This window comes from Mauremys mutica, chromosome 2, assembly GCF_020497125.1.
Source record: "Mauremys mutica isolate MM-2020 ecotype Southern chromosome 2, ASM2049712v1, whole genome shotgun sequence".
NCBI classification, from domain to species: Eukaryota; Metazoa; Chordata; order Testudines; family Geoemydidae; genus Mauremys; species Mauremys mutica.
Window position 1 is genome coordinate 218037497 of NC_059073.1, and position 25149 is coordinate 218062645.

General features: G+C 40.6%; 1 protein-coding gene across 4 annotated transcripts in view; it reads right to left on the reverse strand.

Moving 5' to 3' along the window:
* Positions 1–25149, reverse strand: part of ANO10 (anoctamin 10) — a 257183-nt gene that overhangs the window by 70505 nt on the left and 161529 nt on the right. For 3 of the 4 annotated variants that reach the window (XM_045006445.1, XM_045006448.1, XM_045006447.1), the window contains exon 12: positions 17795–17911. In XM_045006445.1, coding sequence (XP_044862380.1) covers positions 17795–17911 — 117 coding nt within the window. Of the gene's footprint in view, positions 1–11137; positions 11847–17794; positions 17912–25149 lie in introns of those variants that run through there. The other variant, XM_045006446.1, reaches the window with a different exon arrangement.

Here is a 25149-nt window from a genome sequence, read left to right on the forward strand (position 1 = left end):
TTGGCGAAGGCAGTTTAAGTGTGTTAAGGAGTATATCCCGGTCTTTCTCCTTGGATCATATTCTGTGGTATCTGAGTGCCTGGCTGTAGATAACAGATTTCTTGATGTGTTTGGGGTGGATACTGGATCTGTGGTTGTCTGTAGGGTTCCATTGTTGAAGTTGATTGTGGTAGGGAAGTTGATGCTAGTGTGGGAGTGTTCCAGAGAGTTTGATGGACAGGTGGTGGTTGTTGAAGTAGTGGTGGAAATTTATTAGACAGTTTAACCCATCTGTCCAGAGGATGAAAATACCATCAGTGTATCTCAGGTATATCATTGGGTTCATGGTGCATTTGTCCAGAAATTCTTCTTCTGGGTGACCCAGGAAGAGGTTGGCATATTGAGGAGCCATTCTAGTACCAGGGCTGTTCCAATGGTTTGTTGCTGAATGTAAAATTGTTATGGGTGAGAATGAAATGGATGAGTTTGACGATGTGTTTAGGGTAGATATCTGAAGGTTGTCCATTGTTCAGTTTTATAAATATATGAGGCAGGCAGCTATGCCATCATTGTTAGGGATGTTGGTGTACAGGAAAGTGACATCCATGGTGGCGAGGATGGTGTTCTGAGGAAGGTGGTTTATGTTGCAGAATTTGTGGAGAAAGTCTGCTGTGTCCTGGAGGAAACTGGCCCTCTGAGTGGTGAGTGGTTTGAGGATGGCTTATGCTAAACAATCAGATTCACCTTGCTTTTTGCTGTGATGCTGGGAGTACCTTTCGCAGAACTGAAGAAGAGCGCTATGTGGCTTGAATACTTGTTTCTCTCACCAAGAGAAGTTGATCCAATAAAAGATATTATCTCACCCACCTTGTCAAATAGAGATGGGTTCAGCTAAACTTTCAAATTAGGACATTCATTTTGTAAATGAACTGTAGTGTTACAATGTTACCAAAGTAAGAAAAAACAGCAATACCACCAGCATTCCCATAAAGTATTCGGCACCTATAAGAATTCAGTACAATCAACACTTGCACACAATATTTAGGCTACATCTACACTAGAGAGTTTACAGCAACACATCTGTACCAATACAACTGCCCCGCTGTAAGATCTCTTGTGTAGCCGCTCTATGCCAATAGGAGAGAGCTCTCCCATAGACATAATAAACCACCCCCAATGAGTGGTGATACCTATGTCAGCAGGAGACGCTCATAGTGCTGTGCACACTACCACTTATGCTGGCATCACTTATGTCACTGAGGGATGTGTTCTACTGATGTAAGTGGTAGTGTAGACATGGCCTAAGTAACATGATAAAATGCATATAACCACAATACAAAGTCCACACCTGCTCTCTCTTTCTACAGATGTTTAGAGATCCTGATTAAAAACTCCAGACAACTTGTGACCTTTCCTTTATGAAAATCTACTGACAGCTGCTAAATGACTTATCTTCAATGATTTAACATCACAATTACCACCAAAATCACCACTAGTTCAACCTGCAAACTGATTCATTAGCACCAAAGAAACAGTAGTTAAAAAGGGAATAAAATATTACACACCCACACCCAGGTATGTTTTGTAAAGTAAAAAAAAAGATGTACTTTAAACAGCAGATATAGTTACCAGCAAAAGAGTGGATCTGCATTCTCATTATATTTTAACTGCTTAACTGGTATTAGCAAAAGTTGTTTGTTTGTTTTTTAAACTGAAAAGGTGTCAGTACTGCATGACTTCAATATCAATCCAAAATTTAGCAACGTTAAGAATCAAGCCAAAGCATATATCTTATGATGGTGCCATATGCAACAACCTCTAGCTTCACTCCTCCACCTTTCTCAGCTTTCATTTTCAGAAGCTTTCAGCATTCAGTTTTGTTTGCATTAGGCTTTCCTCCAAAATCGCACAATCTGTTCTCACTGTACTACAATTCTTGAGAATCAAGCATTTTGAATGCTATAATGAAATCTGGGTATAATGAGGGTAAATTATATACAATTTAATCTAGCTGGGGGACTAGGAGATTGTGTTCAAACAGAGAATATTGTGAGGAAGGCTCAGTACAATTCAGAATAGTCTCAGTCCTTCCTTAGCTTTTTATTTGGGTTCCAATAAAATCAATGTAAATGAACTGCCTAGTGGGACAGGGTTGGCATGGGTACTTCAATGACTTTTTTAGACTGCTTGTTTTCCTGGATAAACTCCATTGTCGCTGTGTTTAGAGCTATAAAACATTATAATGGCAAGTAAACTGATGTTTTCAAAATGCTCACAATACAGGGCCATTTAAAAATGCCTAGCAGCTGTTTACAGTTCAGGGTAAACTGCAATCAGACAAATACTACATTTACTAAATTAGATTTGTGAAATTGGCTGCATATAACCTAACTATCTCTGCTATCGAAGTCATAAATAATAGGATTTAAGTAAACAAGCAAGAATGAAGGAATACAGAATTGAAAGATTCAATTTAGTAAGAAGTTATTTACAAGAGTCAAACACACCAAAGAGAAGAGAGCAAAAACAAAAGAAAACAAAAAAACAAAACAACTTAAAAATAAAATGTAACAAAATGTAATAAAAACAAAAGATGGTTAACTAAGGGGAATTCTTCCAAAAACAATCCCTTGGGGATAAATTTATTCCACTGTCATCAGCTTTGTTTTTGTCGTCAATCAAAGAAAACTATCCAGTATGAGTGATATACCGGGATAAATAACAAGCTAATTCCCTGCCTCTTGTTCACCTAAAAGCTGCACATGAAAGAATGGTTACTTATCTTACAGTAACTGGGGTTCTTCAAAAGGTATTCTTCACATTTTTCCCCATAAGCACAAGATTGGATTCTTTTGGTTAGCAGTGTTAGCAACCACACCTGCAACCTGGATTCTCTACACCCTCAGATGGGGGACACCAAAGGGTGGAACAGACCCAACTGCCATTCAATTCCTTTGCCAATACAGAATTCCAGAGCTATAGGACTGTAAAAGCAGGGCGAGTCATGGGATCTATGTCGACAACAAATCTCAAGAACCAGTTACTGTAATGTAAGTAACCGTTCTTTCTTCTTCAAGTAATTGTCTACATAGATGGTGACTAGCAAGCAGTTACCTCTTGGCTTGGAGGTGGGTGCTAGGAGTCCCATTTAAATAAGGATTTCAGGACAGCTCTACCAAAGTGGGCACTTGATCTGGAAGCCTCAACTAAGGAATAGGGCTAGATGAATATGTGGACTGATCCCTACTGTAACCGGGTTGGAATCACCCCTGCGGCGCCTTCTGCTGGTCATCCTCAGGAATTAGCTCAGTCCAGTGTCCAGAGCGCCCTCTGCAGGCCAGTGATCCACCTGTCTGCTACTGGCCCCCGGGTCCCTCCCAGGACCCCGGTGCCCCTTTAACTGGGTCTCCCCTCCCAGGGGAACCCCCACCCCACTATCCCCACTTTGCCTCAGTATTGGCTACTGCCCAGTCTCCATCTCGCCCCTGTTCACTGGGGCAGACTGCAGTATCCACCACTCATCATAGGCAAAGGGGTTTGGACCTGCTGCCTTTGCCTACCCCTGGGTTGCTCCCTGCAACCCCCAGTACCTCTTGGCCTAACGCTAGGCTGCAGCCTGGGGCTTTCCAGGCCGGAGCTCCCCAGCCTTTCCCCAGCCCTGCTCCACTCTAGGTACCTTGTCTACTCCCTGCAGCCAGGCCCTTTTCCCTCTACAGGCAGAGGGAAAGTGTTTGGGCTCCTGGCTCACAGCCTTTTATAGGGGCCAGCTGTGGCCTGATTGGGGTGTGGCCCAGCTGCAGCCACTTCCCCAATCAGCCCAGCTTTGAGAGCAGCAGCTCTCAAGCCCTGCCAGGCCACTTTTAAACCCCTCAGGGCAGGAGAGGGTACCCAACCCACTACACCTACATAGCCACCCTGCAAATTTCTGATATAGGGATGCTTCTTCGAAGTAGTAGAGGCTGCCTGAGCCCTGGTGGGCTGCAATAAGCACAGGTGGATCTAACCTGGCTAACTGATAGCAGGATCTTATAGAGTTAGATATGCATTTAGATACTCTTAGAGTGGATATGGCCTGACTCTTAACTCTGTCTGCAAAGTCACAAACAATCTAGGGGAGTTCCTGAAGGGCCTTGTCCTATCAAGATAATAAGATAGTGCCCGCATCCCATCAAAAGTGTGTAGTTTAACTTCCCCTTAATTTGAATGGGGCTTGGAGAAGAACACTGGGAGGTGAGTACACTGATCCAAATGAAATTCTGAAACAATCTTGGTCAGAAACTGAGGGGAGGTACCAAAGTCATCTTATCTTTATGGATCTCTGTGTAAGTTGAACTAGCCTGAGACCCTGAATTCCCCCCTACCCTCTGAGCTGAAATTTTGGTACTACATATTTCATGGACACAAGATATGAGAACAGGTCACTAGGGGCCCACAGGGGAAATATACGTAAGAGGCCCTTGAGGAATCTAGCAACTAGAGGGTAAGAAAATATGGAATAAGGCTCTGAGTAAGAGGGTGATGTGCAGAAATTGCTGCTAAATGTACCCATACGGAGTTGATGGAAATTCCTGATTGTTTTAGGGCTGGCAAATAGACCAAAACAGCAGAAATGGGATTTTCAAGGGAGGCAGGTGATGTTAGGATTTCCAAACAAAATACCTTTCCCCTTCGCTTTGAAAGCCAGTCTAGCTGAGTGTGGTGGTTTGGGTTTTTGTTGCTATAGACCACAATGATCTGAATTTTAGCTGAACCACTCCTTTCTGTGGCAGTTCTATGGCACTCAACATCCAGCCTATCAGATGCAACAGTTGCTGATTCTGGGTGCAGATAGTCTGCGTAGTTTGATAGACAATGCTTGGCAAAGCAGGTAATGCGACAAGAGGCTGCATGACAGGTTGATGAGATCAGAGTACCAGAACTGTCTGGGCCCATCCTAGGTTGATCAGGATCATCAAGCCTCTGTCCTAGCTCATTTTTCTCAGGATTTTTGATATCAGTAGGATTGAAGGGAATGTGTACATCAATCCTTGTGTCCAAGAGACGAGGAAGATGTTTGATCTCCTAGAATTCTGAGTGCCTGGCAGGTACAGAGCCATGACATAATCTGATCACGAAACTACCAAACCCAATGTGCCTCGGACTGAGTAGCCATGACCATGCTCTCCCGTTTGATGAAATAGTACACAGCCTTGGTGTTGTTTGTCAACACTTGGACTGTGGATCCCTGGAATGATGGGAGTGGGGTGTTACGCTTTGCAGAACAAGTTGCAGAACATTTACATGTATACAAGCTTCGGGCAGAGACCACATGCCCCGAGTCTGAAGGTGCTCTAAATGAGCTCCCAGTCTTTAAGTGGTAGCATCTTTCATCACAGTCTTGGCTGGCAGAGGCAAGAAGTGTATTATCATCTATTATTTGTATTAAAGTCATGCCTAGAAGCCCTAGTGCGCTAGGCACTGTTCAAACACAGAACAAAATGAGACAACAGGTAGATATAGACATATGGGGGAGTACAAGGAAACAGCAAGACAATACTGGCCAGCATGATAGGCCAGTACACCAGCAACTGAAGTGTTGTCAAAAATATTTTTAGGCATCACAGCAAAGGAGAGTTTTGAGGAAGGATTTGAAGGTGAATAATGAAGTGGTTGTTTATGGGGAGTGCCTCCCAAATATGTGTGGGATAGCATGAGAGAAAGCCTGAAGCCACAAGTGAGCAATGGGGGCTGCTGTCATGAGCAAAAAACAAACAAAAGGAAGGATTTCTTCACACAACGCACAGTCAATCTGTGGAACTCTTTGCCAGAGGATGTTGTGAAGTCCAAGACTATAACAGGGTTCAAAAAAGAACTATATAAATTCATGGAGGATAGAGCCATCAATGACTATTAACCAGGATGGGCAGGGATGGTGTCCCTAACCTCTGTTTGCCAGAAGATGGGACTGGGTGACAGGAGATGGATCACCTGTTCTGTTCATTCCCTCTGGGGCATCTGACATTGGCCACTGTTGGAAGACAGGAGACTGGGCTAGATAGATTTTTGGTCTGACCTAGTTTGGCCATTCTTACGAGCCAATTGGAGGCAAGCATTGACAGCTCAATAGTGAAAGAGATGATAGGTAGGGTGGGGATTGACTGTGAAGAGCTTTGAAAGTGAAAACAAGCAGTGTATGTTTGATGCAGTAGAAAACAAGTATCCAGAGGATCCAGAGTCAGAGATACAAAGATAAGGGTGACATGGTCAAAGCGACAGGATAGGAAAATGATCTTTGCCTAAATGGATAAGGGCAAGCCAAGACTGCATTTGTCAATTACTTCTTTGCAAACCTAACATGGGTCTTTTCATGATTTTAACAGGAGTTATTCTTGTGGGACTGTCACCTATATGCCCATGTGATTTTTAGGTGAAGTTGGGCAAATTGAGTCATGTAGGTGCAGAAAGCCATATGACTTAGAAGTGTGAGGCACAGTCTCATTAACATCTTTGGACCAGCCTGGAGGTGACTGATAAGATCCAATATAGTTTGGAATCTTTCTTATTGGTGATAAGACCTCACTGACCTTGTTTCTAACATGGCTCCTATGAACTCTAGACTCTGAGTTAGATCAAAGGTGAATTTTTCTCTATTTTGAGGCCTAGAGTAGCAAAAAACCTTTGGATTACATAGATCAACCTGGTCACCTGCTGGGGTGATTTCCCTCAGATGAGCCAACTGTCAAGATACAGATAGACCTTGCCATCTCAAGTAAGCCCCCATGACAGCCGTCAGTGCTGTGGAAAGACCAAAGGGTGGGACCCTCTATTGGTAGTGAGCATTTCCTACCAGGTATCTGAAGTATTTCCCAATGTCCTGAGTGTATAGGCAGGTGGACACAAGCATCCTGTAAATTAAGAGCCACAAACCAATCTTGATGCTCTAATAAGGAGATTATGGAGGCCACAGTCACCATCCTGAACTTGAAACAATGGACAAACTTCTTGAAATGTCAAAAAGCTAGGATAGGGCACCAATCCCCTTTCTTATTTGGCATTAAGAAAATAATGGGAGTAGAATCCCTTGCCTCTGAACCCAAAGGGTACTTTTTCCACTGTTCCAAGTTGCACAAGAGAGTCCATCTCCTATGGGGAGGAATGGGGAACGAGGGTGGAGAGCATGGAACTGTATGCAATATGATTTGCTGATGAACTCTTAAGCCCTCTGGTCCTTGATGATGCCAGCCGAGGCCTCCTGAAAAAAGGCAAAACAGTTGTCAAAAAAGAGGGGGGAAATGGGTAGAGATCCTCTGTAGGTTCTGCCAGGTTCTTGACTACGGCATCAAACCTGTTGCCAAGGAACAGATATGGAGTGCACAGTAGCTAAGGAAGTAGCAGAGGGTCATCAGTAGTGAACCACTTCTTCCTTGGTGGTTCTGGTGCCCTGTGTGGATTATAATACTGTAATAAGACAGCTGATGGCACCTAAATGTGAGCAGCCAAGTCCTGGAGGATAAATGGCCTAGAGGGGCAAGCTAGAAGCCGGAGGATTCCATAACAGTTGGGAAGAGTTGGAGAGCAGTGGCTGACATTTTAACTGTAGCATGTGGGAGTGGGGGGCTCCGTGAAAGGAAGAAAAACAGTTATTTACCTATAGAGTAATTGTTGTTCTTCGAGATGTGTTGTGCACATACACATTTCACTGCAGGTGTATGCACGCCCAGTGCACTCAAGTTGGAAACTTCTGCCAAGAGTATCACTAGGCAACTCGTGCCTCTGCACTCTTCATGCACGCAGGTGAGGGCAAAAAAGGGGCTTGGTCACTGCCTCCCTCTCTGTTCCTTTGTACCACTGTATGTAATGTCTGAAGCAGCAAGGAAGGTGGGACGGTTATAGAATGTATACGTGCACAATACATTCAAAGAACAACAGTTACTATATAGGTAAGTAACCATTTTCCCCTCATTTTATGCCTTTGCCTGCTAGCAAGGACACGTGTGTTGCCTAGTGGTACTGCTGGCAAAAGTCTCAGACTAGAGACTAGCACATCTCAGATTTATGTACAACACCACTGGGATCAGAGGCCTAAGTGAGGGTGTAAAGATTTTTGGTACCTCCTCAGGTAGGGGAAGGAACTGTGCTATTGTTTCACTGTTGCTGAATTCCCTTAAATTTCCCTTCCTTATTACAGCCCATTGTACACCCATTCCCTTGCCTAATATTCTTTCATAAAAATGGTTTCAGGACTGGTGGGTGTGATTGGGTTTTGGTGACAGGGACTTCTGGACCCACTTAAGCAAAGGGGGCCAGTGCCCAACCCAAAGAGGAACAGGTGCAAGGCTCACTACCTTAGGACATCTACCAGCATCTATGTCCAGCACAGGTCGGGGGGTGGGGAGGGAGAAGTGTTGGAACGCAGCATAGGGCAGAAGGACACTGCCTGAAAGAGCTTTGAGGTCTAGTTTGTTTTTTCCTTGGGACTGGGGTGCACAAGCCCAGAGAGTGCAAGTTAGCCCTAGAATCTTAATAAATGGAGATCTTTGTCAATCTTGGAATTGAAGAGGTCACAGCCCTCTATAATTGTTTGAACTTCCCTGGGTATCCCTGATGACGAGAGCCAGAAGGATCTTCACATTGCCCCCGATGTGGCCATAGCGAAGGCAGTAGTCTGAGACACATCCAAAGCAGTCTGCAGAGAAGTTCAGGAAATCCGATGCCCTCGAGCAGGATCTACAGTAAGTAATCCTGGCACCAGGTACATGCTTCCTCTTTTGAATGTAGTTGATATTGATGCTGGAATTTGTCACAATTCCTTTGCACGGTCCAACAATCCCTAATTAATAGGCATGGCAATCCTACGAGGCATGAAAGGATGCAGAAAGTGTAGCAGCTTGTTCTATTTCTCTTGCAAACTACCTCCAGTGGTTTCAGCCATGTGTTTAATCAAATCTTGGAATGCCTTAAAGAAGTCCATGAGACAAGACATGGAGGAAAGAAGGATGAAATTATAGCTGGGATCAACAGTTCCTGTGTGTTGGCATGGTGAATCATCATCACTCTCCTCCTGTTTCTCTAGGATCTGTGACTGCACCAACTGACCTGATTGGGAAGGTCTATACCACCACTTAAACAAGAAGAAGACCTAATCCTATAAGGAGGCGACAGTGAATGCTGGCTTGTGGGAAAAGGGTAGCATACCCTAGGGTTCCGAGTAGGGCCATGATTAATAAACATATGAATACTGGACTGATGGACCCTAGAGGAGGATACGAAGGGGGCTTGTTCATTGTGACACTCATGCATTTTTCTGCTTAAAGAACTATCTCTTGAGTCCCTCCCTAATGCCCAATGTGACACCTACTAAGGAGGTTAGCAAGAGATGATTCCCTGTTACATAAAGATAGAAAAATGAAAAAGAATACGTCTCCTCCATTAGCAGGTCTATTATCTTTGATGTGCTAGGGAGCACTTGGAACCTTTCTATAAGGGTAGGGGAGGGAGTTGTTACTGATGTCATTGGAGAACTTTGGAGGACTTTAATAGTGATGTCAGACAAGGCTATATAAACTCAACTGCAGCTCTCTCAATTCCAAATTAAGGGGAAAGGGATACTGAATCAGATTGTAAATAAAGAATGATTTTCTTCTTCCAGTGACTCCAACATAACACCATTTGAAACAGCGCAGTGAAATAAAAATATTGTGCTGTACTGTGAGCTTTAGTCTCTGATAAGCCCTTTTTAAACTCAAATTCATTATCAGTCTAAATGAACTTTTAAAATTATTGATGTGCATTCAACTTTGTTTTTTATTACAAACCATCCTATTACTTTTAATATATTCATAAGAATGATCACTCATTCAAAACTGCTGCTGCTACTTAGGGTGACCAGATGTCCCGATTTTATAGGGACAGTCCCGATTTTTGGGTCTTTTTCTTATATAGGCTCTTATTACCCCCTACTCCCTGGCCTGATTTTTCACATTTGCTGGTCACCCTACTGCTGCTGCTACTACTACTACTACTGTAGACATCATTTAGGATCATATTTTTTCAGTACATTTTTCTAATATTCTTTAATACTCTAGATGTAATTCGTTTCAAAATAACAGCTAGTGGATTGTAGCACTGGAGAACACATATATAATATACTTATACATGTTACATAACTTTCACATATTGTGACAGCCAAATGATCTCCAGGATTTTTGACTATCAAAATGCACCTCCCTTTCCTCAGCCTCCACTTTAACTGAGGGATATGAGATGTAAAAAACATCTGTAAGTTCACCTAGGTTTACAAATTCAACCTCTCATCAGCCTGGAATCAGAGACGATTCTGATAACAGACTAACCAGGTGAAAACATATCGGGTTGCTGGCTGTGTGTGCAGGAGCTCTTATCATAGCACAGCCATTTGCTAGAGTTAGGAGAAATCCCTGTTTTTCACATATGTTTCTTCCCCTTATTTATTAACAATTCAGTAGTTAGCTGAGTGGATGATAAATATTTGCTAAGAGTGTGGGGGGGAAATCCTTTGTTTGTAACTACTATTTTCAACAATTAAGGAACAGATTTTGAAAATATCTTTGAGGAAATATATCTTTTTAGTTCAGTTAGTGCTTTTCGCGTTCTGCATGGATATCAGCCAGGTTCATTACTTTTAGCAAAAAAAATAAAAATTGGCGTTTAAAGAGTGACCGTAATTGTATAGTATATAATGCTTATTTTTAAAACCATTTCCCCATTATAATCATTCCTTTGAATCTTAAAAACAGCTTTTATTTCCCTACTCATTCATAAAAAATATCTTTTCAGGAAACTGATTTCTCACACATGCTATGTCTACACGAACTGAATTTTTTTTTATTTAACAAAAACTTGAATGTCTATCTTACTTCACTGTGCCAAAGCATTTTTCATTTTTGCACCAGCAACATTACATTGATGTCATTGTAAGACAGGATTTCCAGAGTTTGAATAATTATTTTCTCTCTTTTCTAAATGAACCCTTTCCAATGTCTTCAACATCCTTTTATTATTATAGGGCAATTCTTCCAGCCCTTCTTTTCTCTGAAGTCCCACCAATATATCAATATCCTTTTAGTAAAGTACTACACCAAATTTAATACAGTATTCCAACTGGGATCACACTTCCTGTTTTATGATGTGATATCTACAAAATACGAACAATTTGTTAATATTTCTCCTACTGACAACTGAAAACAAATCTAACATGCTACACAAACACTAGGTCCTGTGCATAAAGCAATGCATGAACACAGAGTAAATGTTACGCTGTTATATACACAATACATTGTCACTTTTTATTTTTTGTGTTACTTGGCAATGGAATTACATACAATTTCAAAGGAAAGACACCTACTGAAATATATCCCATTCTTGTCGTACTGGCAAGTATAACATCACTGAAATGAAAGCACAAATCTCAGAGTGCCTACCTCTTATACAACAAAAATTTTACATATTCAGATAGTGTCAGTGGGCAGAGCCAGTTTCTACCTTTAAAATGGTTAAAATTATGGTGCTTGCTTTTGCATCATCTGAGATACTAGTTCTTGCTATCACAATAGTTGGGCAGTGCACTCCTGCTTCTTCAACACATGCATGGACTCAGTCATTATACAAGTGTCAGCACTAATGTAACAGTGATCTTTCTGGCCCTCCACCTTAGCTCTCCTATGGTGACAGAATCAGATAACAATGCAGTGACACCAGGGATTAGCAGAGGTAATTTACATAGAGGGATGAGAAGTTTGAACTCTGCTAGGCTAATGTTATTCCCCCTTTTTATAGCATGTCTCTTTTTTTAGGAATCCTGAGGCTTCCAGCTGCTCATCCTCCGAGTCCTGCTGTTTCTGAAGGGTGATCTGCCAGGAAAATGGAGACCAGGGAAGCAGCACATAAAACAGGGAAAACAGGACATTTTGGAAAAAGTCGGAACAATACTGAAATTTTGATAAAAATCCAGGCTCACTCAAATTAAATGCCTATTAATAGTTGGGTGACAACAGTCACTTGAAATCAGAATTCTTGGTGCACTTTACGCCATATTTATGTGAAATGGAAGAGTTTGCCCCCACTGTGTTCAAGACAGTCAGAATGTAATTGGGCATCCCTGTGGATTATTAACCTATGAAGTCTGCTGTAACTGCAGAGTGTTTAGGTTTAAGTATAATTTTAACCTAGTCTTACTCATTTTACTCCGCATTTCCTTGTAGATATATTACCAATGCTCTGGGATGTTGGGGGGATGCAGAGGAGAGAGGCTTGACTTTTGCTGAATTCCATTCCTAGGATCTAGGTCAGAGGCTAAAAAAGGTAAGACTGAGGTTTCTTTGCAAGAATGGGTTCGCTGCTGTCAATGTGTGATATTAGGAACAAATTTAACTTTGGCAACTATGAGAGAAAGAGCCAATGGGTTGCTTAAAAATTAAAACTAAATTTTCTGGTGAGTTTGCCTCCCATCCCACCAGCATGTAATTAATCACAATCACGTAACATTCATACATATTTCTAATTCTATGCTTATGCAACCATTCCCTCATTACAAATGTAAATTTACCTCCATACCACATAGACTCTGTGTCATCTCACTTTTTCAGTTATCAGAAATAGAGAATCATGAAATTTATATTACAGAAAATGCTATAAAGGCTAATGAAGTTAACCCCACACAATTCATTTTGGGCTCTCGCCCTGCCCCCTTCCCACCGGTTCTACATTTAGGGTGGTTCCTCCAACGCTTTTACACTGACAGGTTCAGAAGGATGCTCTCAAGAAGGGCCCATCTTTAGGGCATCAAGAATGCTTTGGATTAAAGTATATTGGGAGAACTATGTGAGCAAGTTTGTGTGTTTCCGCTATGACTGGTTACAAATCTCTCACTTTCAAGAGTGATAACATTTACTAAAAATATATATAAAAAGATAATTATGTTATGAAAGTCTAATACATTTTATTAATAGTCTATCCCTTCTGCTAACAAACACACACAAACCTTATATTAAAGGATGTCCAGGGGAAAGAGATTACTCACTAGTAATAAACATAAAATAAATAAACAAGGAGAAATTGCCTTTTCAAATTAAATTTAAACAGGTTTGGGTTCTTTCTTTAAAAAATCTGACAGACAAAAATAATTAATAACCATTTTATTTGAACACCATATGTGAGTTTGTGCTTTAATTACATAATCAACATTTGCCTATATCAGGAAACTAGATTTTTCTCAGAGTACTCCAATATCAGCATGAATCTTTTCAGCATCTAAGACAATAATTCACCATAAGGAAATGCTCACTGAGTTGCAACCCCCCCCACCCTTACTTCACTGTATGCAAATTTTACCTACATCAACTAACATGAGAGTTGGTACCGGTAATATACTGAGCTCAGATGACAGTTTTGAGTGATGGTTAGATTTATAAATAATTTGGCTGCAAAACAACATGGCAGCTTTCTAGGTTAAGAAAATATAATAGATACCAATATCAGGTGCTCAAACAGTTTGCATAGCAAAACAAATGAAAGAGAAACAAACCAATGAGCAATTCTGCCCTCTCCCTCTCCTTTCCTCCACTGTCCTTCACATTCTTCCCACCATCAACAACTCTCTACTTACTATCTATAGGCAGGCAGCACATTGTGTTAACTGCAGCATTGTTGCTGAATGTGCCAGTTACATACATATGTCCAGTAAACACACACCTCCTGTGCTAATGGACATGCCTGACACACTGATATTCTGTTGGTTTCAATGGAATAGAGCACAGACTATTTCATGATTCTGTTTAGTCCCAGTGTCATAGAGGCGGGAGTGTTTCTGTTATCCTTTCAATACATTTATTATTAAAGGCACTTATCTGTCTTTCCCTGTTATCTAATGAGGAGTCTTAAAAAGGAGAAACAATTCAACAAGGAAGCTGTCTTCACTGATTTTTCCCCAATCCATACTTTCTTGGAGTTTTATCCTTTTTTAAGATAATAGGTGGAGATTATGGCCAACACAAGGTTAAGTGGGGCTACGGCAGCAAAAGCAAGGGAGAGAGACACTCGCTGTGCGCTGTCTTTACATTCAGGCAGGGAAGCTTCGGGGGGGAAAAACCTAGCTCCAAATATTGGTGGAGCAGAGCCCCTGATTATGAATATTCCTGGGGCTTTAGCTCCAAGAGCCCATATAAGTTGGCACCCATGATCACACCACCTCAAGTCCCTCTTCCTCACTGCTTTGGAATACTACTTTCAGCAAGGAACATGGGACACTAATTGTGCAAAATCATTGTTAAAGAGGTAATCAGCCAGCAGATGGGTCTGAACAGAGAAGAGCTGGAATCCTCTTCCACACCCAGACAACAAGCAATATACCGTTACTTCAGAGTGATGTACACCTAGTACCTATTGTCTCAAGGGAACAGAAGTCCCAAAGCTATTCTCAATCAGGATCTTCTGCAAGCATGGAAAAACAGACCCCTCTTTTAGCATCTCTCATGCATTAAAATAAACGGGGGGACAGGTAATTGTGACAGTAGTCAGAAGAGGGATTTGGTATGCACTTACCACAGCAGTGGGGAGGAAGAAGCTTCCCTGTGACATATAAGTCTAACATTTTTTTTTGCTTTTAAAAAAATGTTTTTAGAAAAATCAATTTTAAATTTTGAAACTAAAATGAGTTAAATTACTAAGATGATGTTTATTGCCAGAAGGTTTATTTATGATTATCTTGACTATTTGAAGCTGAAAGAACTTGAAAATATGCTTTAAAAATAAATGCCTCAGTATCTTTTCATGTTGTCAATGAATTATTTTGAAGTGCAGATATTTTGCCAGCTGACATCCAGAAAACCAAAGCTGTTTTAATGTGACATTAAAGAATAAAGACAAGTCTCCACATGAGAGCATTCCATTTCAGTACACTACTTAATACATGACATGTTCAAACTATGAAAGACATAACATGGAATCAGTCAAGGAAAATCTGAAAAGGTGATGGTAGTTATTTGTGCATATAATTATAGGTATCCTAAAACTAGCAAGGATTTATCTATCCTGTAAAATGATGGAGAATGAAAAGAACTGGAGGGTTTTAGTTCCCCTGAAATGCAGAATTCCCATCTCTCAGTAGGATTAATAAAACAAACCCTGAAGACTTGGGGCTCAGGCACATATTATGGTAATTAATGCATAGATGTGAGGATGAAAGTTTAAGTCTTAGCTGCTGACAAATATATTCATATTGAACCACACTCAGTAGATTCCAACTGGCATATTCTAATCAAAGGTGGTTTTATTCACTTGTGCTTAAGGTTTCAGTGGATGAACTAGTTATGCCTGTCTACAAAATGAAAATAGAGAAAAGAGCAACTAAAATAGAGCAGCAGCCCTGCTCTTTAAAATGTTAAGTAGAGGATATGTAAGACTACGGTCAACTCCTGGTAACTTCACAATGAACCCATTAGAGAACTACAAAACTATATTGCAGAGCCTTAGATTCAATTTTAATTTGGATTTTATTTTTTATTGTTTTATTGTGGAAGACTGCCTTGACCTGGATAGGGACACACATCATATAAGACCATGTGTTTTTAACAGTGATGGCAATGTAATATTTCAGGAGTCAGTTTGGCTGAAATGAATATAACATTTTGCCAGATATCACGGAAGATTTTTTTTTGTTAAAGTGTATTCTCCAACTTCACTTGAAGATCACAGAGTATGGACGATTACTCACCTATAACTGGTGTACTATAAGTATATTGCCTCTGCAAATCAGTAGTGACCACTGGGACAATGTGAACACTAATGTTGTGTTGATATGAACATTTGATGCTGCTGCCCTAATACACCCCAGTTCATTTCCACTGTATAAAATACCATCTAAGGACTTTGAAGTGGCAGGGAAGAAAGATGAGCGAGTATGAATATGACTTCAACTCTGAAACTTTGGGGGTTTTCCTAACATTGTTTTTGGGTATATTTTTGCAAAGTTTATGCTTGTCTTGTGCTTGTTTCTGTGAAAAGTTATCACATTCATGCACAATCACAGTCCAATACATGGGACAGACAACACAAGGTTAAGTGGGGCTTTTGTTTGTCTCACTTGGTTTTGCTTTAAATCCTACTCTTAGTCTGATAGAAGATGAGGAATGAAATCCTGGCCCCAGTAAGTCAATGGTAAAACTCTCATTTTACTTTAATGGACCATGATTTCACCCAAGAGCTCTAAGAAAAGCCAAAAACTAACAGATGAAAGCCCACCACCAGAATTAAAATACTCACATGAAAAACCTAAAATTCATCATAATTCACATGCAACTTTCTGGTGGCTGAGGACCCAGCAGTCCCAAATCCCTATTTTTATGGATAATTGGCCTCTGAAATACTTTTAATATTGGCAATTATAAAGGTTAAGATGGAAATCCCCATGTTCAAAAATAAAGCAAAGAAATAAAAAAGGGTTATTTTCATAAATGATTTCACGCAACATTAGATTAATTCAGTGTAGACAGACAGCTATGAGCATAATGCTTATTGTAATCAGCTACTATAGATACTTCACATTTTAGCTTCCAATACTACAAAATTACATTATTTGCTAATCTTTACCCTGGAAGTCTGCTTTCTGTAACTGGATCCTTCAGCTAAATATCCTCAAGTCAAATATTTTTCAGAACCTATGGAGGTCCACCCAGTTCCTCCCCCACATAGCTATTCCTCTTTCCACTAGGTCATGGAGTTTCCCTCATGATCTATTTTCTTTGTAGAGGGTAGCCATACAGGCATGTTCTACCTGAGAGATCTCTTCCCATCGCTTGAGGTTACCACATACTAGTTACTTCAGTTGTGATTTCCACTATTGTCTCCTTGTATGCATTTGCCTCTATAGATTCTGCAGTACAAAAATCTAGCTAATTGTTTTCCTAAGGGATACATGTTACTTACAACTGAAATGTAAATTATATAAAAAAAATTGCTAAGACTGTGGTAATACAATGTAATCTAGTTTACCTTTTTCACATAATGTTCATATAATTCTTTGGTAACCTTCCCCCAAAACAAATATTGAAATGATTATTTAAAAAAAAAAATCCATGCCAAGAGTGCTTACAATAACAATATTCAGCCATACAGTGGCCAACCACAATTTACATGTGATGCCAGTACAATGAACACCATTTCTTATAGAGAGCTTTTCATCCATAGATTTCAAAGCTCTTTACAAAGGAAAGAAAGTATCATTATAAACAAGAAAGTGGGTTGTTGTTTTTTTTAAATGAAAGATACCTGACCTAATCTGGCAAATTCAAGGCAAATTCATGAGCTGCTGTCAGGTTAAAAACGTTGATCTCTCTGTTACTAAACAATAACTGAAATTATTAGAATTTAAAGTATTTTTTAAAATTTAATTTACTTTTCAGCATTAATGCTGTCTGCTTTTTGCTTTTCAGTCGATGTGATTAAAATATACTAATCAATTTCATATTTATTGATAGGCATTTTCTTCTGTTTCTGTTAAACACTGCTTTATTTTGGCTGCAAACAATACAGAAAGATAGTTAAACTCCAGCCAAAAATTGTTTTAATTGGAATGATCAATGACTAAATCATTGAAAGCTTTTGCATCAATAATAGGGTTTTTTAAAAACAAATTGTAAATAATTTTACATTTTAGATGAATACTATGTATGTCCCTTTAAGATGCTAATATTGAATACCAGGCAATTGAAACAGAAGGATAGTACTGACAATTTCCATAATTTACCTTTTCGTTTGGTCCCCCAAACTAGTACATTTGTTTCCCCAAGTGAGTTGCCCATACCTGCTGTTTGAGAGCTTCTAGAGATTCAAATTCCAACCTGGCCAGTTTTATCTGGATATCCCGTGGTTTATCAGGAATCACAAACGCCATGACAAACTTCAATGCCAGTAGAATATGCTGGGGAAAAAAACAAATTCAATACTCTGTTATACAGTTTATGGCAAGTAAATAAGAGTAATACAAAAGCGTTCTGCAAATTTTAATTCCAGGATGCCGAAAAATGATTTATTGTTAATTGTGTGAGAAATAGTGATGGCAAACTATGCCACAATTACGCCTGACTTTTCCAGCTCAACAATTATTTATACTTTGCAAATAAACACTTACGTCCATTAGGTTTGTTTTTATTATAATTTTATATTTTCATTATGTACTGTATCATTCTTCTTTATTTATATATTTGTGATTCCTGATTCAAATCAAACTATTCAGATTGATACTGACCTGGTTGGAATTTGAATCTAGGATAAGAACTGTAGTACATAGTGAAAGCATAAGATGTATATGTCACAATAGATTTACATGACATAATACAATGGTAAAATGTGCCAAACAAAAATAAACAACAGAGTTCCTGCCCCAGAAAGAGTATAATCTAAAAGTCCTAGTGGGTGGACTACAAAACAATACAACACAACAGGAGTTTGGATTTTACAGCAGGAATGATACACAGAAGCGGTGAACTGGCCAACATTAATTGGGAGGATATTCTAAATATAAGGAGTGGAAGGACTAGGCCAAATTAGCCATAATTATATAGCAAAGGATTATATAAACACTTAACCCAAGACCAGAAAATTCAAAGTTAAACTTAATCCTCGTTCATCACTCCTTGTATTTGACATAAAGATGCAGCACACACATTAATGACTGTTCCAAGCTATCAAGACAGGTGTTTATTTGGGGGGAGGGGGTACACAGTTGTTTGCATGAGCATCTAAGCCAGAGTCCCTCAACATTTACCTTACTGAGGACTGGATGGCAACTTGCCATGAGTCTGATGGCAGCAACTTGGCCGTGATTCAGAAAAGCATCTCTATATAGCGAAACTTAACTTTAAGCACATGCTTAAGTCCCACTGACATCAATGGTTCTTATACACATGCTTTAAATGGTATTTATACACATGTATGCCCAACTTTTTTCCTGAATCAGTGCTCTAATTGTCAAAAAATGGAAAAGAACACTGACTCTCATTTTTCTGAGAATACAAGTCCAAGAATTAAATGTTCCATCTTGATGCAGTTGGCTGCACAACACAAAACACAATATGCTAAACATCAAGAGTAAAGATGTGGGATGGGAAGAGCTAGAAATAAATCACCTGGTATAATGCAACGGACGTAAAGGACAGTGAAGAAATGGAAAGAAATACAAACCCACACAATGGTCATGTGCACTATGCAGCAATAAACATACTTTAACTATAAACAGGCCAATACTGGTAGAAAAAAGAGGTAAAGGTAATGATTAAGAGAATACTACCACTGAAACCATCACCATACAAGGCACCGAATTTAGCCGTATGAAGTGGAAATCCATCAACTTCATGAAAAAACTCATATACAGATAGACATCATCTTCCTTTCCAAATGCAAACAGATGGACATCCTACCAAAACGACTGAAGGTAAAAAATCCATTACAATCTACATACCACACAGACTATGCTGAGAGATTGTGCCACACACTCTCAAAGAAACTGCGGAACCACCTGATCAACATCCTATACAGCAAACAGGGAAAGATTAAATATGAGCTCTCAAAACTGGATACTCTCATAAAAAGCCAACCTTCCATACAAACTTCCTCGTGGTTGGACTTTACAAAAACTAGACAAGCCATTTAAAACACACACTTTGCTTCTCTACAAAGGAAAAAGGATACTAAACTATCTAAACTACTACATGCCACAAGGGCCACAACAGTGGTTTCCTTAACTCACCCAATAATATTGTTAATCTATCTAGCTATACTCTTAGCCCGGCAGAAGAGTCTGTCCTATCTTGGGTCCTCTCCTTCTGCCTCTCCACCCCCAAGAACATGATACAGTTCTGTGGTGACCTGGAATCCTACTTTCGATGTCTCCGACTCAAGGAATATTTCCAACACACCTCTGAACAGCACACTAATCCACAGAAACCTTCCTACCAACACTACAAAAAGAAGGATTCTGCATGGACTCCTCCTGAAGGTTGAAACAACAGACTGGACTTCTACATAGAGTGCTTCCACCGATGTGCATGGGCTGAAATTGTGGAAAAGCAGCATCACTTGCTCCATAACCTCAGACGTGCAGAACACAATGCCATCCACAGCCTCAGGAACAACTCTGACATCATAATAAAAAAGGCTGACAAAGAAGGTGCTCTCATAATCATGAATAGGTTGGAATATGAACAAGAGGCTGCTAGGCAGCTCTCTAACACCACATTCTACAGGCCATTACCCTCTGATCCCACTGAGGGTTACCAAAAGAAACTACACCATTTGCTCAAGAAACTCCCTGAAAAAACACAGGAACAAATCTGCACAGACACACCTCTCGACCCCCGACCAGGGGTATTCTATCTGCTACCCAAGATCCATAAACCTGGAAATCCTGGACGCCCCATCATCTCAGGCATCCTGAGAGCAGGATTGTCTGGCTATGTAGACTCTCTCCTCAGGCCCCACGCTACCAGCACTCCTAGCTATCTTCGAGACACCACTGACTTCCTGAGGAAACTACAATCCATTGGTGATCTTCCAGAAAACACCATCCTGGCCACTATGGATGCAGAAGCCCTCTACACCAACATTCCACACAAAGGTGGACTACAAGTCATCAGGAACAGTATCCCCGATAATGTCACAGCAAACCTGGTGGCTGAACTTTGTCCTCACCCACAACTATTTCACATCTGGGGACAACGCATACCTTGAAGTACCCGCATGGCTCCACAGTATGCCAACATTTTTATGGCTGACTTAAAACAACGCTTCCTCAGCTCTCATCCCCTAACGCCCCTACTCTTCTTGTGCTACATTGATGACATCCTCATCACCTGGACCCATAGAAAAGAAGCCCTTGAGGAATTCCACCATGATTTCAACAATTTCCATCCCACTATCAGCCTCAGCCTGGACCAGTCCACACAAGAGATCCACTTCCTGGACACTACAGTGCTAATAAGCGATGGTCACATAAACATCACCCTATACTGGAAACCTACCTGACCACTATACTTACCTACATGCCTCCAGCTTTCATCCAGACCACATCACACGATCCATTGTCTACAGCCAAGCCCTAAGATACAACCGCATTTGCTCCAATCCCTCAGACAGAGACAAACACCTACACGATCTCTATCAAGCGTTCTTAAAACTACAATACCCACCTGCTGAAGTGATAAAACAGACTGACAGAGCCAGAAGAATACCCAGAAGTCACCTACTCCAGGACAGGTCCAACAAAGAAAGTAACTGAATGCCACTAGCCGTAACCTTCAGCCCCCAGCTAAAACCTCTCCAGCACATCATCAAGGATCTACAACCTATCCTGAAGGACGATCCCTCACTCTCACAGATCTTGGGAGACAGGCCAGTCCTCGCTTACGGACAGCCCCCAAACCTGAAGCAAATACTCACCAGAAACCACACACCACACAACAAAAACACTAATCCAGGAACCTATCCTTGCAACAAAGCCCGTTGCCAACTCTGTCCACATATCTACTCCAGGGACACCATCATAGGACCCAATCACACCAGCCACACCATCAGAGGCTCATTCATCTGCACATCTACCAATGTGATATATGCCATCATGTGCCAGCAATGCCCCTCTTCCATGTACATTGGCCAAACCAGACAGTCTCTACGCAAAAGAATAAATGGACACAAATCAGATGTCAAGAATTATAACATTTAAAAACCAGTTGGAGAACACTTCAACCTCCCTGGTCACTCAATTAGAGACCTAAAAGTCGCAATTCTTCAACAAAAAACTTCAAAAACAGACTCCAGCGAGAAACTGCAGAAACTGGAATTAATTTGCAAACTGAACACCATTAAATTAGGCTTGAATAAAGACTGGGAGTGGATGGGTCATTACACAAAGTAAAAACTATTTCCCCATGCTAATTTTTCCCCTACTGTTACTCACACCTTCTTGTCAACTGTTTGAAATGGGCCATCCTGATTAACACTACAAAAGTTTTTTCCACCTGCTGATAATAGTCCACCTTAATTGATTAGTCTCATTAGAGTTGGTATGTCAACACCCATTTTTTCATGTTCTCTGTGTATATATATCTTCCTCCTGTATTTTTACTGCATGCATCTGATTAAGTGGATTTTAGCCCACGAAAGCTTATGCCCAAATAAATTTGTTCGTCTCTAAGGTGCCACAAGTACTCCTCATTCTTTTTGTACATACAAAGTTAAAGATTAAGGAAGGAGTTAGCACATCAGCTAAGAGATGGCAAAGAAAATATTTATTTATTTCAACTTGTGCAATCCCACCATCCTTGACAGTAAACACAAGCAATTCAATCCTTAATACCACATTACAAAAAATTCTACTTTGACATCATGTCAACACTGAAACACTCCCTAAATGCACAATTTTTTCCCCTTTTCCCACTCAACATGGCAGAATCTATTCCTGAGAAAGCCTAAGTAAACACATAGGTCTGCTGACAGAGCAGGTAGATATTGGTAAATATATCATTTTTTTTCCTAACAAGTTTACAAAGAAAAATGAGGGACAATGCCAGATGAATTCCTTCCAGGGAAAGATGAAATATTAAAGGAGGATAGGATCAGCTAGAACAAGAATTAAGAGAGACAATACTCTAGAGTGGGATAAAATCTATCCCAGTACTCAGATGTGACAAGAGATACATGGGGAACATTCAGCTTACAGTTATATCTAAAACCTTTTTTTGAATACAGGAGAGTTATCAGGGAAGATGCAGAGAAATTACAGACTTAAAATCTTAATAGCAGTAATAGGAAACACACTTGAAAAAAACAGGGATCAAACATAATACAGTAAAAGCTGTATTATCTGGCCCTGTACCAACCGGAAAGCTCTCTAAACCAGTATTTCTAATCTTCCTAGAAAATCCGGTTTATAGTGCAGTTGGTGTGGGGCCAGCAGGCTCCCTATCTAGCTCCGTGTGGCTCCCCAGAAGCAGTGACATTTTCCTGATACTTGTAGGTAGAGGAACGGCCATGAGGGGTTCGGAGTGTGGGAGGGGATGTGGGGTGTGAACTCTGGGAGGGAGTTTAGGTATAGGAGGGGGTGTGGGCCTGGGGATTGGGGTATGGGGAGGGGTGTGGGGCACGGGCACTGGGAGGGACTTTGGGAGTGGGCTTAGGGCACGGGGTGCAGGAGGGGGTGTGGGATGCCGGATCCAGGTGGCGCTCACCTCCGGCGGCTCCCCGCAAGCGGTGAATTGTCCCTGCTGCTCCTAGGTGGAGGTGCGGCAGGTGGCTCTGCGCGCTGCCTCTGCCTGAAGGTGCTGCTCCCTGCAGCTCCCATTGGCCATGGTTCCTGGCCAATGGGAGCTGCGGAATCAGCGCTTGGGGCTAGGCTAGGAGAGCTGTCTGCTGTGCCTCTGCCTAGGAGCAGCAGGGACAGTTTGCCGCTTGCAGGGAGCCCCCAGAGGTGAGCGCCCCCCAAATCCTGCACCCCTCCGGCGGCTCAACCCCCTGCCCGAGCCCCCTCCCACACCCAAACTCCCTCCCTCTTAGTTAATGGGAATTTTTCACTTACTGCCCCCCCCATTCCCCCAACATGCTGTATAAAAAAGCTTTTACTGTATGTAATAATTTAGCTAACAGCATGGGCTAAATTCTGTTCTCAGTTATACTGGTGTAACCTGGAGAAATTGAGTGCCAAGTTAAAAAGATCATACCTAAATTTGATCATCATATTTTTAAATACAAAAAATGTATCAGCAGATGAATCCTTTAATAAATGTAATTGGGTTTATAGTCTAAAAATGTCACAAATGCATTTTTACAAGAACCTTTATAATTCATACCTGAGGAAAAAAGTTATTCCTCAAAACTGGAAGACTAAGTACTACTAATTGACGTATTATCTATTTTATATGATATAATATAAAACATATGAGCTTGATAGCACAGTATGCATAGTAGTTTGTGTTTAGATACTATATATGTCTTTTTTCATTTATGGATGACCATTGAGATCATCTAGTCTGACCTCCTGTATAACACAGGCCACAGAATTTAGTAGCATTTTTCTTTCCCCTTAAAAACAAACAAATGAACAAAAATAGTGAGAGTCTACAGGAGTGATTCTTAACCTTCACCCCTTTGGGTCTCAAAATATGTTCTCGCACCCCTTATCAAAAATCAAAATATCATCTCACACCCCTTATAAAAATCGTTGAAGTAGGCCAGTTCTTTAAACCTAGATGTATTTTTTGTTTGTATATTACAGTAATCGTTAAAAAAATGTATAATGTTAATAAATACATAGGTTTGATGAAACAAAGTAGCTGTACTTACGTGCCTGTGCTTAATTTGTGTTTTCAATGATTTCCCTTCTAAAAAAATCTGGCATGTCTTGCACCCCCAGGGGGTGCGGGCACCCCAGGTTAAGAACCACTGGTCTAGAGGACAAGATTATTATATCAATTTCCCAATCTCAGGAAATGAGCCACCGTGGAGGACTATTTTTTGAGGGTGCAGGGAGATTGGGGTAGAGGAAAGTAGTAGAAGACGAAAAGCTCCACAGCCATGGATTTTCTGCCATCATCTCTCCACACATGGTCTAAGCAACCTTCTTCCACAGCTACAGATAAAGCAGCAGGTGGTTCCTTCAACTTACATGTTTAGAGTCAGGTTCATGGCACTTATGCAGCCAGCCCAAACTACCAGAGGATGTTTCACACCATGAGCAGCAAATAGTCATAGATTCACAGATTTTAAGGATCGAAAGGACATCTATAAACATCTAGTCAGTCATACTGCATAACACAGGCCAAAAACCCCTCACCCAGTAATTTCTGTATCAAACCCATAATGTCTCTTTGAGCTATAGCATATCTTTTAGAAATACATTCAATCTTGATTTAAAGACTTTAAGTGATGAAGACGTCATCATATCCCTATGTAAGTTGTTCCAATGGTCAATTACCCTCACTATTAAAAATTTGTACCTTATTTCTACTCTGAATTTGTCTGGTTTCATCTTCCAGTCACTGGATAACATATTTTACAGCTAGATCAAAGAACCAGCTCCTACCAGAAATTTCTTCCCCAGATAAGTACTTATAGACCATTATCAAGTTACCTCTTAACCTTCCCCTGGATAAACTACATAGATTGAGC